The sequence below is a fragment of the Jaculus jaculus genome, chromosome 10 (assembly GCF_020740685.1).
Source record: "Jaculus jaculus isolate mJacJac1 chromosome 10, mJacJac1.mat.Y.cur, whole genome shotgun sequence".
In the NCBI taxonomy this organism is placed as follows: Eukaryota; Metazoa; Chordata; class Mammalia; order Rodentia; family Dipodidae; genus Jaculus; species Jaculus jaculus.
This window is the reverse complement of record NC_059111.1, coordinates 22189000-22205034: the sequence shown is the minus strand read 5'-3', so window position 1 is coordinate 22205034 and position 16035 is coordinate 22189000. Positions and strand designations below refer to the sequence as shown.

At 49.6% G+C, this 16035-nt stretch overlaps 1 protein-coding gene across 3 annotated transcripts in view; it reads right to left on the bottom strand.

Annotated features, from left to right (window-relative positions):
- Positions 1 to 352: 352 nt before the first annotated feature.
- Positions 353 to 16035, bottom strand: part of Ppcdc (phosphopantothenoylcysteine decarboxylase) — a 28383-nt gene continuing 12700 nt past the window's right edge. For all 3 annotated transcript variants that reach the window (XM_004672844.2, XM_045160647.1, XM_045160648.1), the window contains 4 exons: positions 7151 to 7246; positions 6162 to 6290; positions 1197 to 1365; positions 353 to 834 (listed from right to left, as the gene is read on the bottom strand). In XM_004672844.2, the coding sequence (XP_004672901.2) occupies positions 749 to 834; positions 1197 to 1365; positions 6162 to 6290; positions 7151 to 7246 (480 nt within the window). In that variant the 3' untranslated portion in view covers positions 353 to 748. The remainder of the gene's footprint in view (positions 835 to 1196; positions 1366 to 6161; positions 6291 to 7150; positions 7247 to 16035) is intronic.

Genomic DNA, 16035 nt, shown 5'->3' with positions numbered 1-16035 from the left:
TCTTTATTCCCCAGCACCCCCACTTTCACAGAATGGCCTGTGGGGAAATATAGAGTCCAGCCATCTCACAGACTTCCTGACCCTGTATGGCACCTGGGTTCCTCACCAAAGAATGGAAGCTCTCAGGGCCTGGCCAAGAGCCTGCCAGGCTAGGAATCTTGAGGTATAGTGTTTTTCCCTTTTTTAAAAAAATATTTTATTTTCAGTTACTTATTTATTTAACAGAGAAAGAGAGAATGGGCACACCAGGACCTCCAGCCTCTATAAACAAACTCCAGATGCATGCAACACCTTGTGCATCTGGCTTACATGGGTCCTGGGAATCAAACCTGGGTCCTTTGGCTTGGCAGGCAAGCGCCTTAACTACTAAGCCATCCCTCCAGCCCCCCTCCTTTTTTTTTTTTGAGAAAGGTTCTCATTCTGTAGCCTCAGCCTCCTGAGTGGTGGAATTACAGGTGTGAGTCTCTATTCCCAGCTTCAGCCAAGGTATTTCTAAAAGTGACTCCTAGGCAGAAGGCATAACGGAAGTCTCCTGTTCACTCCAGGACCACAGGGATAATATGGCGGGGATCCAGGAAGCAGGCTGGTTGAAAGGCAGAGCTTGGGTCTGCAGTCCAGGTGACCCTGGAGCAGGTCCAGGCCAGGCCCTCCTCCGCAAAGCAGGATCTTCATGTCCTGCTGCCGTCCTTCTTCCCCTAGCTCAGCATGAGGACACGCGAGTGCAGGACACCACGACAGAAACCCCAGCTCATGTGTGCTGGACGCCTCTGTGTTGGGAGAATACTTCTTTCACTCTATCCACAATGGTCTCCACCTCAGCCATGGCGCCGAGACCTGGAAGCAAAGCTCTGCTGTGGCTGAGGGCCGCCACATTAAGGACCAACGCTGCCTGTAGCCTCTGCTCAGGTCTCCCCTGTGCACCTCTCCCACAGCCCAAGGCCTGAGAAGGCCACGTCCGGCTGCACATGAGCCAGATCCCTCAGACCCCTCCCAAGACACCCCACGACAGGCCCTGGGAGTCATTCCAGTGACCACCCTTAGCCCTGAGGCAAGAGTAGGGTTTCCGTTTTCCAGATGAGAAATGAGCTCAGAGCAGGGTTTTGCCTAAGAATGCAACAGGTCAGAACATGAACCCAGAGGTGACCCCCAAAGCCAACTTCCACATCTCTGGGCTGTGAACCTCATGGGAAGCCTACCTTGGTCTCCACACACCAGCTTCTTGGCTACACAGGGAATCTCCACATAACCGAAGGCCTTTAGCTGGCCCACCTGCTGTGCGGTGATGGGGTGCTCCCACATGGCGGTGTTCATGGCTGGGCAGAAAAGCAGGGGCTTGCTGCGGTCCCAGGCCCGGATGACACAGGTCTATAAAAGCAAGGGGCGGATACTGTTGCTTTGCCTACCATTCCTTCCCTGTGCTTACAAATCCTCCCCAATGTCCCCTAGCCACAGCCAGCAGCCTAGCCATGGATTTGGGGTGACTGGGTACCACTTGTCTGCAGACTGCTGCTCTCACATCCCTGAGGGGTGAGGGCTGGGTCTCTTTACCCTTGCCATCTCCCCTCAGGCTCTGGTATGGACTCTAGACACAGAAGGAACTCAGTCCACACCCATCATGACCCAAGCACCCGCAGGTCTGTTTCCTATATTCAGACTCTCTAAGAACCAGCCTAAGCCTGAGGGCAAGAAGCAAGTTGGGGAACAGACGGCTGGCTTCCAAGTTCACAGGAAAGCTAGGAACCTAGGAGCCAGAATGTTCAGGGGGTGAGGACGCCTAACTGGCAGCAACTCTACATCTGGGTCAACTAAACCCCAGCAATGACAATACCCAACGTGCACACTTTCTGTCACACATTGTCTCAAGAACCTATAAGGAAACTACAATGCCTATTCAGATAGGTAAGCTGCAGCTCTCTGAAAGGTAAACACTTGTCAAGGTCACACCTGGATACAAACAGGACACAGTACAATTTCCATTGTGCTGGACAGCCTTCATCACCTCCAGAAGCCAGGATATCCCATCCCATCACAGACCAAAGCAGCTATGATAGTTTGATAGACTCAGAGGTTTTGTTTTGTTTTGCAAGGTAGGGTCTCACTTTAACCCAGGCTGACCTGGAATTCACTATGTAGTCTCAGGGTGGCCTCGAACTCACAGTGATCCTCCAACCCCTGCCTCCCAAGTGCTGAGATTAAAGGCATGCACATCACTCCCGGCTATATCAACTTTTTTTTGTTGTTTGTTTTATTGAGGCAGGGTCTCACTCTAGCTGATCTAGGACTCACTCTACACCCCTCAAATTCATGGAGATCCTCCTCCCTCATCCTCCTGAGTACTGGGATTACAGGATTGGGTCAATAACCAGCTCTTGTTGATTTTTTAAAATTATTTATTTGAGAGAGAGAAAGAGGCAGAGAGAGAGTGGGCATGCCACGGTCTCCACCCACTGTAAACAAACTCCAGATACATGCACCACCTTGTGCATCTGCTTTACGTGGGTCCTGGGGAATTGAACCTGGGTCCTTTGGCTTTGCAGGCAAACGCCTTAACCACTAAGTCATATCTCCAGCCCTTCTTTTGATCTTTTGAGACAGAGCCTCATGTAGTCCAGGATGGCCTCAAAATACCTATGCAACAGACGATGACCTTGAACTCCTGATCCCCCGGCCTCCACCTCCCAAGTGCCAGAATTGCAGGGCTATGCTACCTTGCCCTGCACAAGAATGGATGCTTTCAAAGCTCTCAGCTCAGGGCCTGGCACTAAGTACAGGCTCCAGAGCAGTGGCTCCTGCCATGACCACGGGCACAGGCTCGCAGGCCAGGGACTGCCCCTCAGAGAAGTGAAGTTCCCCTGTGTTCTGACTATCCGAGACGTGCACTCCCGGCCAGCCAGCTGGGAGCTCCTGGGGAGGCAGCAGCTGGGACACCCTTCCCCGGAAATGGAGGCCATCTGGGAAAAGAGGGAGTACAGAGAACAATGCTACAAATAGGCCAGGGCCTGCCCCTCAGTGCCCTTACCCTCTCCTGGGACAGCAAACAGCCTCAGGATCTGGCTGCTTGCGTCATCCCAGACACCAGCATTGGTTTCCCACCAAGCCCGCTCCATGCAGCAACCGGGCTGGGAGCGGACAGTCTCAGTCACACTTCCTATTGGCACTGTGCCACCTGCTGCTTCTGCAGAAGTCAAGAGCATACCTACGTGTGGTGTAGGGACAGGGGCTGGGCTGGGGTTTCTAAGCACTCCCAAAGCCCAGCGCACTGACCGCAGCAAAAGCCCAGCCCATCTGCTTCCCCCACCTCGTCTGACTCGGAGCTCAGCGCTTCCTGCACAAACCACAGCTCTTCTGAACCGACCAGCAGCAGCAGGGAGAAGAGCCAAGTGGCTGGCCCTGCGCTCAGTACCTCAGCCCTGCCCCTGGGAATCCACTCACAGGGCAGGAGGCTGGATCCTAGTCAAGTCAAGACACTAGCATCCAGCCAGACCGTCAACCGCATGGAGTCATCTCCACTGTTTGGACACAGACAAAGGGCCTTGGCCCGAGCGAGTCAAGAGGGCAGATGGAGGTGGCCATTCCTGGGGTTAAGGGACTGATGACATCTAACATGTTGCTGTTTTCCTGGCACCCCACGGTCGGGGCGCTGGAAGAGACACTCTCAGAGGAGGAAGCAGGCTGAGCTTCTTCTCAGGATTACAAGAAGACCTTTCCTGAGAGAGGGAGGCAGCCTCACTACCATGGATGCTGACAGTTCAAGCTCTGTAACACTGGAGAGCCTTTGAAACGTGCTACTTTCAAGTGAAACTATTTGAGGTAAATGCCAGTCTTGGAAACATGGCCCACTGCCCGGGCAATTTTGGAGAAGAGAACTCCGAGGGTTTAGAGAGTGGTCCCAGTTTTGAGGAAAAAAAAAAAAACAAAAAAAAAAACTAGGCGTGCTGGAGAGGTGGCTTAGTGGTTAAAGGCGCTTGCTTGCAAAGATTCAATTCCCTGGTACCCAAGTAAGCCAGAGGCACAAAGAAGAGCATGTGTCTGGAGTTCCTTTACAGTGGCAACAGGCCCTGGTGAGCCTATTTTCTCTCTCTCTCTGCTTACAAATAAATGAATAAAATTTATTTATTTATTTATTTATTTATTTATTTATTTATTTATTTTAAAGAAAAAGAGTTAAGCAAGCATTCTACCACAGGTTACATCCTTAGCCCTTCTTTTTAATTTTTTTGTTGGTTTTTTCAAGGTAGGGTTCTCCCTCTAGCCCAGGCTGAGCTGAAATTCACTATGTACTTTCAGGCGGACCTCAAACTCACTGTGATCCTCCTACCTCTGCCTCCCCAGGGCTGGGGTTAAAGGCATGTGCTACCATGCCCAGCTGTTTATTTTACTTAAAACAAAAAAAAAATATTTATTTGCAAGCACAGACAGAGAGGAGAGAAAGAGAGAGAGTGGGAACACCACAGCCTCTAGCCATTGTAAGTGAACCCCAGGTGCATGCACCCCTTGTACATCTGGCTTATATAGATACTGGGGAATCAAACCTGGGTCCTCGGCTTCACAGGCAAGCACCTTAACCGTTAAGCCGTCTCTCCATCCCTTTACTTTTTATTTTGAGACAAGATCTCACTAAATTGCCCAGGCTGGCCTTGAACTCAAGCTGGACCCCAGGCAGACCTTAAACTATTAATCCTCCTGCTTCAGCCTTCAAGAAACTGCGATTATACACCTGTAACACCAGACCCAGCTAAGGACATTAATCTCACATGTGACCTCCCTTAAAAACTCTTACCCTACTTTAACATTCACCTTCTTCATCATATTAAACTCTAAAAACTTCCCAGCTGCTTGCAAAAGTAAAATTACTTACTACCACATGTGTTCAGTAAGTATTTATTGAATGTCTACCATATGCCCACTACTAAGCATGGCTCAAAGGACTTATGGGATCATTTAAGGCTGTACCACTCACTAGAGGATATTCCCCGCCTGGCTGAATGATCACAATCCTCTCTTCCCAGAGAGAGCTCCCTGTGTTCTCAGAATGGGTCCTCAGGGACATGGTGGGGGCAGTGACCAGCTGAAGAAATGGGTAGGGAGGGTTGACCAGGAAGAAAGATTACCTAGATCTTCCCAGGATGGTCATAAACAAAGGCAGATTCTCTTTAAGGGAGCAGCAGTTCTCTAGAGTTCTGTAAGACCCAAGCCAGTCTGGCCTCTCACGCTGTTTTTCTTCCCTCTATCTTTCTAAGCTTTGAGTCTCAGCTTTAGGGCTGCAGTGGCTAGTGTAGGTAAGATGAGCGAGGAAGTAAGCAGACACCCTTGTCAGTTATCTGCATGCACACCCAGCTTCCAGAGAGAAGGCAGGGCTGAAGGTGGCCATGGTGTCAAGGAAATCAAAGAAGCACACACCAAGGGCAGGCATGGAAGAGAGTAGCCTATGGCCAGGAACAACAGAAGAGGGCTGGAGAGACGTTTAGCTGTTAAGGTGTTTCCCTGTGAAGCCTAAGGACCCAGGCTCGATTCCCCAGAGCCCACATCAGCCAGATGCACATGATGGCGCATGAGTCTGCAGTTCATTTGCAATGGCTAGGAGCCCTGGTGTGCCCATTCATTCTCTCTAAATAAACAAATAAATATAAAAGAGAACGACAGGAGTCAGGAATGGTGGTGCATGCCTTTTTAATCCCAGTACTCAGGAGGCAGAGGTAGGAGGATTGCCGTGAGTTCAAGACCAGCCTGAGACTACATAGTAAATTGCAGGTCAGCCTGGGCCAGAACACGAACCTACCTCAAACAAACAAACAAACAAAAGCCAGCATGGTGGTGCACGCCTTTAATCCCAGCACTCAGGAGGCAGAGGTGGGAGGATTGCCATGAGTTGGAGACCACCCTGAGACTCCATAGTGAATTCCAGGTCAGCCTGGGCTAGAGTGAAATCCTACCTTTAAAAACCAAAAAAAGACAATGGAAGAGCATGGGGCTGAGCATCAAGGGGCAGGCACCAAATGGACACACCCACAGAACACCAACAAGGCCAGCTGGTCCATCTTCTGCCCACTTTCTCAAGAGTAGTAGGGATGGGAGTGTGGGGGGGAGAATGTGTAATGTGTTTCTCTGTACAAGCTGGGGGGTGAAGGCTGGGGAGGATAAGGGTATGCGGCGCCACTCACAAGCAAGTTATCACAGATGCCACTGGCCACCTTGCCCAGAGTATTGGCGTCGAGAGGAGCCACTAGCATGAGGTCTGCCCATCTCCGCAGGTCAATGTGGAGAACTGGGTCAGAGCGCTGCTTCCACATCTGCCAGAGGAAAGAAACGGGGTCATCAAGGCAGTCCCTCAGTATGGGGGTGGGGGGGGAGTGGAGGCCAAAGCCAGTCAGATACAGTAAGTCAGGAAGCCTAGGGAGATTACCTGCCCACCCCCTCAAGTCCACCACTGTCCCTCCTCGTAGCTAAGCTGGCAAGCATTGGCCTTGGAGCCAGCAGCCTGACAGAAACCAGGCCTGAGGAAACAAACGCTCCTTGTCTCTCCAAGCTTATTCCCTTTATGGTTTGGTTTTCAAGAGAACTGACATCTGGCAGGGAACTCCTGGCCTGTCTGCTTGAGGCGGATGCTTGGGTTGTCCAAGCCAGTAGAAGGGCTCTGGGCGGTGAGAAACGAAGGGGGTGGGGAGGGGAAGGCAGGCCAGCCAGAAATGTTCAAGGCTGAGAATGTTTAAAAACGCCTGGCAGGGTTAGCCCTATGGGGCCCACACTCCGCGCCTGGCGAATCGGCTGGTGCCCACCCCTCTGCGGGAGGGCAGAGGCAGAGCCAGTGGCCGTGGGAAGTGAGGCACTCCGCACGGCCCCGATGCTGGGAGCCACGTGGACAGGGCTGGTGGGAACAAAGCTCCTCTGTGGTTTCATCAGCCCAGATAAGTACAAGGACACTCAACCTCAGGCACTGGGCCAAGGCTGAGCTCTGCCTGAGGAGGGCGGGGACCGTGGGCCTCCCGTAGGCCAGGAAGCAGACAGATGTTTTCCTCATAGCCTCGACCCAGATGGCCCTGACCACTGACTTGAGCCCAGGCTGGGTGCTGTCAGCAGCCAGGACCATAAGACACCTCCGTCCTGCTGGTAGAAAAGCAGTGGAACTTGGCCCAGGGGCCCCAGCACTGACCTCCCATTCATCAGCATCACTGTAGAGGGTGACAGGAACGTCCTGAGGGCTGTAGAAGTGTTTGGCTCTCTCAGTTGTTACCACCGTGACTTCCAGCTGTGGAAGTGGAGAGAAGGGGGAAACGTTACCAGAGCCACAGGCCTGGGGTGCTGGCGTGGGCAGATGCTCTCCCCACAGCCTGGCTGCAAACAGGACTTCCCCTTAGCAGCAGCTGTTTGCATAGCTCCTTCCCCTGGTCTGTGCGGCCATCTCACTTCCTGATCTGAGGGCTGCTGAGAGACGTGCCACCAACTGCCCAGGGTATATAAAGCAGCAGGCTCTGGCCACTCAGGCAGTGAGTGAGGCCGGAGGCAGAGAAGTAGGAAGATGATGGGAAGAGAACTCAAAAGCAAAAGGGCCAGAGGAGGCCACCACGGAGAGGAAGAGCCAGCCAAGGAGACTCATTCTGAGCCGCACAGCACTCAGTCTCCCCCGGTGGGCCATGGTCTTGAAAGCTTGCTTGAGAGCACGTGGCGGGCGTCTGCATCCATGCCCCAGGAAGAGGGCAGAGTCCCTTCACATACTTCAGGGATGAGGAGGCCTCAGGGGGCCTGGATAATCTTTACACTATCCATTTACCAAGCAGTCACTAGTGCAAACTAGGAGGGTGCTTAGCCTGCGTGACCCGACAAGTGGCTGTGAGAAATGGCACAGGCTGTGTGAAGGACCCAGGACAGGCTGCCTACTGGGCATAACACAAGATGCCAGACGAACCAGCTGGCAGGGAACAAGGGAGCTGGGAGGAAATGGCTTGTGGGGGAGGGGAAGCCACACCTTAGGGGTAACCTAGAGTTTGGAGAAGACATTCTTCCGTGAGGGAGGTCACTTAAGGATGACCCAGGAAGCATCTGTGAAGCAGGGACAACAGTGTCTGACCAGAGCCAGCCTGCAGACATACTGTGTGGCCTACACAGGGTTCTGAGCTAACATCAGGGGAAGGCGTTCACACAGGAAATTCAGTTTCCTGGCTTCTCGGGAAACACTAAAAGCTTCCACTGGATCCACACTGCTGCTTTGTAAATTCTTGGTGACGCTGGGTCAGAGCTGCCTCACTGGAGCCAACTCAGACCAGGGCAGCTTAGTTGCCAATTCTCCCTGCTGTCTCCTCCTGACCCCTTCTCCGCTGCGCCCTCCTGCTACACAGGCCACAATCTGTGCAGCAAGAGCATGTTCTGTGGGCAAATCTGGGCCAGATGTCTCCGAGGAAGGCTGAGGAAGAGCTGCAGAAGGGTCTGGGGTTCCCAGCTCTACTGACCGGTCTATTCCCTATGTCCTTACTCTTAGAACCCACCATCTCTCAGGACCTACGCTCAACCTTAAGGGTGTGTTTTCAGACATCCTTTAAACCAAACCACTGTTGAGAGCCAACGGCCCCTCTACGGCATCCACGAACAAGCTTGGCCATTCTCAGCAATGGCCAATGAGCTGTCTTGTCCCTCCACAGAAGCTGGCCCCGGAGAAGCCACTGGACCCAATCAGGTGGAAAGAACAGAGGGAAAGGACCCATTCTAAGGTGTCTTCACTTCATCATGGAAAAGACTCAAGACAGAAATAAGGTCAGGCCAGGAAGCTGGAAGAAGCCATTCTGCATACAGTTCAATGGGAGAGAGAGAAATCACCAGTGACGATACTCAACAGTGGACACTGCAAGCCTTACATTTGACCAGCCAGACCAAATGAGCCAAGTGGTGCAATAGTGGCATGTCTGTCATAGTGGAAATCAACTGCCCTCTAATCTGACTGGAGGCCCGCTCCATGGGAGGGAATACATCCCTGATATGAAAACCTAAAACAGAGGTAGTCATGAGCCCTAGGGGTGTAATGTCTGCTGCTGTCTGGCTAAATGTATATACTACGGTTATCAAACTGCCCAGTAAGCACTTCTCTTAATGCTGATACCTATATATTAATGCTACTCTCACTTTTGGTAGAGAACCTTCTCTTTTCAGATGGCATTGACCTCGCTTGGGATGACTCAGAAGGCATCAGGGTGCCGGGAAGAAGTGACAGGAGTGCTCAGCACTGAAATATCTCTATCATATCTTCCAAGGCTCAGGGTCTATTGCGGAAGAGGTGGCAGAAAGAACGTAAGAGCCAAAGGGAGGATAGGACTCCTTATAACGTGCTCCCCCCAGACACAAAATGTCCTGGATATCCATGACCTCACAGTGCCTGACACTACCTACATAAGACCATCATAAGAGGAGGAAAAGATCATGGCATCAAAATAAGAGACTGAGAGGGGGAGGGGATATGATGGAGAGTGGAGTTTCAAAGGGGAAGGTGGGGGGAAGGAGGGCATTACCATGGGATATTGTTTACAATCATGGAAGTTGTTAATAAAAAAATATAATAAATAAATTTTAAAAAAGGAAATGGAAAAAAAAAGAAGGTCAGGCATAGGGCATACTAAGTCATAGTAACCATGAGAAGAAGAATGTGTAATTTTCAACCCAGAAGAAAATTCAATCCACACAATAAAGAAGAAAAAAGGAGAAGCCACAGAAAGAAGACATAAGTAGAAAACGCTAAGTAAGAAGACAGAAGTAGGGCCTGGGGCGTAGGTCGGGGGAAAAGCGCTTGCTACCATGCACAAGCTTCGGGTTCTTTCCTCTACACCACATAAACTGGGTGTGGTAGAGGACACCTGTAGTCCCAGTACCTGGAAGATGGAGGCAGGAGGATCAGAAGTTCAAGGTCTTCTCTGGCTTGCTTCAAGTTTGAAGCCAGCCTAAGATATGTCAAAGTCTTTCTCAAAACAAAACAAAATGATGGAAGTAGACAAACACTATAGCTCATGCCTATGATCTCAACACCAAGAAGGCAGAGGCAGAAGGATCACGAGTTCAAGGCCAGCCTGCACTACATAGCAAGATATTGTCTTAAGAAAAAAATAATACCCTGGACTAATGTGAGACCCTACCTCAAAAAACCAAAAGAAAAAAGAAAGAAAGAAAAAAATAAATAAACTGGGCATGGTGGTACACACCTTTAATCTCAGCGTTCAGGAGTCAGAGATAGGAGGATGGCTGTGAGTTTGAGGCCATCCTGAGATTAATTCCAGGACAACCTAGGCAGAATTAAGTCCTAATGTGGTAATTATAAACATAAATTAAGGTACATTTAATTTCACTTTCTATTTATTTATTTGAAATAGAGGGAGAATGGGTGAGCCAGGGCCTCCAGTGGCTGCAAACAAACTCCAGATGCATGTACCACCTTGTGCATCTAGCTTATGTAGGTCCTGGGGAATTGAACCTGGTTCCTTTGGCTTTGCCAACAAGTGCCTTAAGTGCTAAGCCATCTCTCTAGCCCCAAGCTACATTTTTGAAGAATATTCAGATTCTCATCTTTGATGTAAGCTATTTAATCCATTAATAAACTACCTATGCATTTGTTTCCAGTGACAGAAGGCCCTGACACCCATTCTATCTGCCTATTCCCTTCCCTCAAATAAATAAAAATAATTAAAAAAATAAACTATCTAAAGATACATATAAAACCAAAGGAAGGGTCTGGAGAGATGGTTTGGCAGTTAAGGAGCTTGCCTGTAAAGCCTAAGGACTAATGTTCAATTTTCCAGATTCCATGTAAGCCAGACACACAAAAGTGAGGCAAGCACAAGCATCTGGAGTTCAACTTCAGTGGCTGAGGCCCTGGCACACCAATTCTCTGCCTCCATCTCTCTCTCTCTCTCTCTCCAAAAGAAAAAAAATTTAAATTTTAAAAAACTTAAAAAAAAAAAAAAAAGACTTGCCAGGCATGGTGGCGCACACCTTTATTCCCAGCACTCGGGAGGCAGAGGTAGGAGAATCGTTGTGAGTTAGAGGCCACCCTGAGACTCCATAGTGAATTCCAGGTCAGTCTGGGCTAGAGTGAGACCCTACCTGGAGACATGGCTTAGCAGTTAAAGGCATCTGCTTTCAAAGCCTGCTGGCCAGGGTTTAACTCTCCAATACTGCACAAAGTGGCGCATGCATGTGGAGTTCATCTGTAGTGGCAAGAGACAACAACATTCATACTCACTCTTTCTTCTGCTTACAAGTAAATAAATTAAAAAAAAATTTAAACAATCTAATTAAAGGTGGCACACACCTTTAATCCCAGCACTTGAGAGGCAGAGGTAGGAGGATCTCCATGAGTTCAAGACCAGCCTGAAACTACAGAGTGAATTCCAGGTCAGCCTGGGCTAGAGAGAGACCCCACTTTATATATATGTATATATATAGCTGGGTAAGTGGTGGCTCCATGATAAAGCACTTAACTATGTAAGTGAGAGTACCTGAGTTCATATTCCCAGTCCCCAAGTAAAAGCAGATGTGGCGGGCTTAAACTTTTGATCCTCCTGCCTCAGCTTCCCAAGTGTTGGGATTACAGATGTGCACAGAGTTGGTTTAGTTTGTTTTTAAATTAATTAGTTATTTACTTAAGAGCAAGAAAGAGGCAAATGAGAGAGAGAATGGGAGCAATAGGGCCTCTAGCCACTGCAAACGAACTCTAGATGCATATGCCACCTTGGGTATCTGGTTTTATGTGGGTTCTGGGGAATCAAACCTGGGTCCTTTGGCTTTTCAGGCAAGTGCCTTAGCCATTTCTCCAGCCTGGTTTAGGTTTTTATTTTTTATTTTTTTTGAGACAGGGTCTCACACAGCCCAGAATGACCTGAAACTCACAATTATCTCCCTCCCTCCCTCCCTCCCTCCCTCCCTCCCTCCCTCCCTCCTTTCTTTCTTTCTTTCTTTCTTTCTTTCTTCTGCTTATTTTCCAAACTATGGTCCCACTCTAGCCCAGGCTGACCTGGATGTAGCCCCAGGCTGACTTTGAATTCGCAGTGATCCTCCTACCTCTGCCTCCTAAGTACCGGGATTAAAGGAGCATGCCACCACACCCAGCCATTTCTTTTCTTTTTAAAAATATTTTAGCTATTTATGTGTTAGAGAGGGAGAGAAAATGGGTACACCAGGACCCTTAGCCATGCAAATGAACTCCAGATGCATGTACCACCTTGTACATCTGGCTTACATGGGTACTTGGCAACTGAGTCTGGATCCTTAGGCTTCACAGGCAAGTGCCTTAACTACTAAGCCATCTCTCCAGCTCTATTTTTTTTTAATTTGAAAAAATTTAAGAAAAAATTTATTGGGGGGGGGGAGAGAGAATGGGTGTGGCAGGGCCTCCAGCCACTGCAAATGAACTCCAGAGGCATGTACCCCCTGGCTATTGTTGGTCCTGGGGAGTCGAACTGGGATCCTTTGGCTTTGCAGACAAACACCTTAACCACTAATACATCTCTCCAGTCCACTACTGGCTTAAAAAAAAGTTTTTTTCCATACATATCAACAACACGTTTACATCATAATTCCCTCCTATTACCTTCTTTTGTTCCCCTTCCCTCCCACTGATCTTTTCTTTTCAGCTAGGTCCTCTTTCTATTCACAATGCATTTCAAAAAGCTTACCAACCAACCAGATCACTGGTTACTTAAAAACATTTTGAGACTGGAGAGCTGGCTCTGTGGTTAAGAGCACTTCCTGTGTAAATAGGAAGCCGGAGGAGACCTGAAAGACCTCTCAAATTTAATCCCAGCACCCACAGAAACAGCTGGGCATGGCCGCATGTGTCTATAACCCCAGACCCATAAGGGAGCAAGGACTCAAGAATAAATAAATTGAGCTGGGCGTGGTGGTGCACGCCTTTAATCCCAGCACTTGGGAGGCAGAGGTAGGAGGATCGCGGTGAGTTCGAGGCCACCCTGACATTCCATAGTGAATTCCAGGTCAGTCTGGGCTAGAGAAAGACCCTACGTGGAAAAACCAAAAAAACAAACAAACAAAAAAATAAATTAAATTAAAAAACAGCAAGCTCTAGGATCAGGATCAGAGAACAGCTAAAGAGGGCTAGACAGATGGCTCAGTGGTTAAAGGTGCTTGCCTGGCAGCTCAGGTTCGATTCCCTAGCCAGACATACGAAGTGATGCATGTGTCTGAAATTCACGTTTGCAGTGGCAGGAGGCCCTAACATGCCCATGTACTTTTTAAATTCCTTTTTTTAATATCTAGTTATTTATTAGAGAGAATGAGGGACATAGAGGGAGAGAATGGGTGCACCAGGACCCCCAACCACTGCAACTGAACTCCAGATGCATGCGCCACCTTGTGCATCTGACTTTACATGGGTACCGGGGAGTCAAACCTGGGTCCTTGGGCTTCACAGGCCTTAACTGCTAAGCCATCTCTCCAGCCCCATTTGTTTATTTGTGTTTTCAAGGTAGGGTCTCACTTTTAGCCCAGATTGACCTGGAACTCACTCTGTTGCTCTAGGCTGGCCTCAAATTCACAGTGATCCTCCTACCTTTGCCTCCTGAGTGCCAGGACTAGAAGTGCACACTAACACACCCAGTTTGCACATTCTCTGTCTCTCTCAAACAACTAAGAGCGATTGAGCAGGACGCCTGAAGTTCCACCACGGCCACCACAGGTAAGCATGCTCTGCCACAGGTAAGAGCATAGACCACACACACACACACACACACACACACACACACACCTAGGTTCACCTTCTCTACTCTGAGGCTTAAAGGCTGCTTTCTAGAGAGCCCGTGCCTTCACTTGCTCCCATGCTGCCCACTGGCTCTCAAAGGGACTTCCGGTGCTAGTTCAGAAACATCCCTACATTGGTACTGCCCTGCCTCCGGGGCTCCGCACCTCCTCTGGCTTTATTCCTTCTCCGCTCTACACCCCCTTCAAGGTCTCACAGCCTTCGTGCTGCCTCCCACTCCCACTAGCCTGTGGGGAACTCCACTCAGGGGTCCATCCGGCCTCCCACCATAGGCAACAGCTCTGCTTGAGATCTTTTTTTTTTTTTTTAAGATTTTTGAGGTAGTGTCTCATTGTAATCCAGGCTAACCTGGAATTCACTATGTTGTCTCAGGGTGGCCTCGAACTCACCACAGTGATCCTCCTAACTCTGCCTCCTGAGTAAGAGCTGGGCTTGAAGACCACGCCCTGGCTGAGATCTTTCCTCCAGTGACTGAGGTCCAGCCTCTTAGCCAGCCCACTCTCTGGCTACCTCCGGGGCTGTACAGCTCCACTATTAGGGAGTCTCCCAAGGTGTGAACTTCGCCTAAAGAGGAATGTGAAGGGCATGTTACAGGCAGATCCTTCCTGGACCCCACCAGAGTGGCCACCACAAATGGCGGCCATCTGGACCCCAGTGCTGTCGGGCAGGCCCAGGCTCGTTTTTCTGGTTGTAAAGGGATGCCACTTATCTGACTCATCAGCCCTATGGGCTTTGTTCTTTCATCATTCAGTCAGCCAAGAGCCCTGGGAGCCAAGGGCTGGGCCCTGGGTCTACATCTCTCTCTCTCCCTCCCTCTCTCTCTCACACATACACACACACACACACACACACACACACATGGGGGGGGGAGCAGAAAGAAAAAGAGAAAGAAACAAGTTATTTTTTTTTTAAATATTAAACAATTCAGACTACTCGCTCATTCACTCAGAGATTTTTGCAGTAAATGCCAAGGAGTCCTGGCAGCGCAGATATGCCTCAAGGGCAGGAACTCCCCTATGCTTTCTGTTACACCCTTGTGGATCTGGTGAGGTAGGACTGTGCATTGAAATAGCCTCCAAACAATGAAGAATTCCAGAAAGCTAGCTCTGTGCTTTATCCCCTACAGTGACCCCTGAGATTAAATTTTGTATCAAATACTTTTAAAATTTTTATTTATTTATTGGAGAGAGGGAGGTTGGGTATTCCAGGCCTCCCGTCACTGCAAACGACTCCAGATGCATGCGCCACCTTGTGTATCTGGCCTACGTGGTTCCTGGGGAATGGAACCTGGGTACTTTGGCTTTGCAGACAAGCACCTTAACTGCTAAGCCATCTCTCCAGCCTTCAAATATTTTAACTTGAACTTCTTTGTACAATGTAACTGAGGCCCCACCAGACTTGATTATATAAGCTGCCCACATTTTGTCTAACACAGAAATTCTTTCCTGAAACCAGTGGACAATCTGGTTTCCCTTTCTCGCTTGCTGTCTCTCTCTCTCTCTCTCTCTCTCTCTCTTTGGTTTTTCAAGGTAGGGTCTCACTCTAGCCCAGGCTGGCCTGGAATTCACTATGGAGTCTCAGGGTAGCCTCAAACTCATGGCACTCCTCCAACCTCTGCCTCCCTCCCGAGTGCTGGGATGTGTGTGTGCCACCACGCCCGGCTCTGGTTTCCCTTTCTCGGTTCAATCTGGAATCCGGGGCTCCCAGAGTCACGAGGAGAAGTAGAAGCTAAGTTTGTAAAGATGCCTCAAAGTACTTCTATTTTCGACCCCTCTTCTGGTCCAGGCTGTTTCTTGGGCAGATGACAAGAACCTGGGCAGAAACCTGTCGCACAACTAGGTGAGTCGGACCCCACTGCCTGCGTCTCTACCTCCGTAACCGTCCTCCACCTACCAGAACCAAGAGCCAGTACTAACGCCACCCTTTAGTTACAATAACCATAAAGGTCCGCATGTTTTTCAGCCTGGTCACTCAACATCACCATCTCTTGGCAATAATGGAAACGTGTCCTACTCATGCTGACCAGTGTGGTTACCACCAGCCGCGATGACCACTGAGCCCTTGAGGTGTGGCTAATATGACTAAAGAAATGGATGTCTAAAGGCTAGGGAGACGGCTCACCAGACACAGCGCTTGCTCCTCAAGCGTGAATGCCTGAGTTGGGATCCCGGGAACCCACCTTAGCACTCAGTCTGTAATTGCAGTGTACCTAGGGTGAGAAGGGAGGCCGAGACAGGGGGATTGCCCAGAACCTCACAGTGATAAGCAATGGGACGCTGCTTCAAATA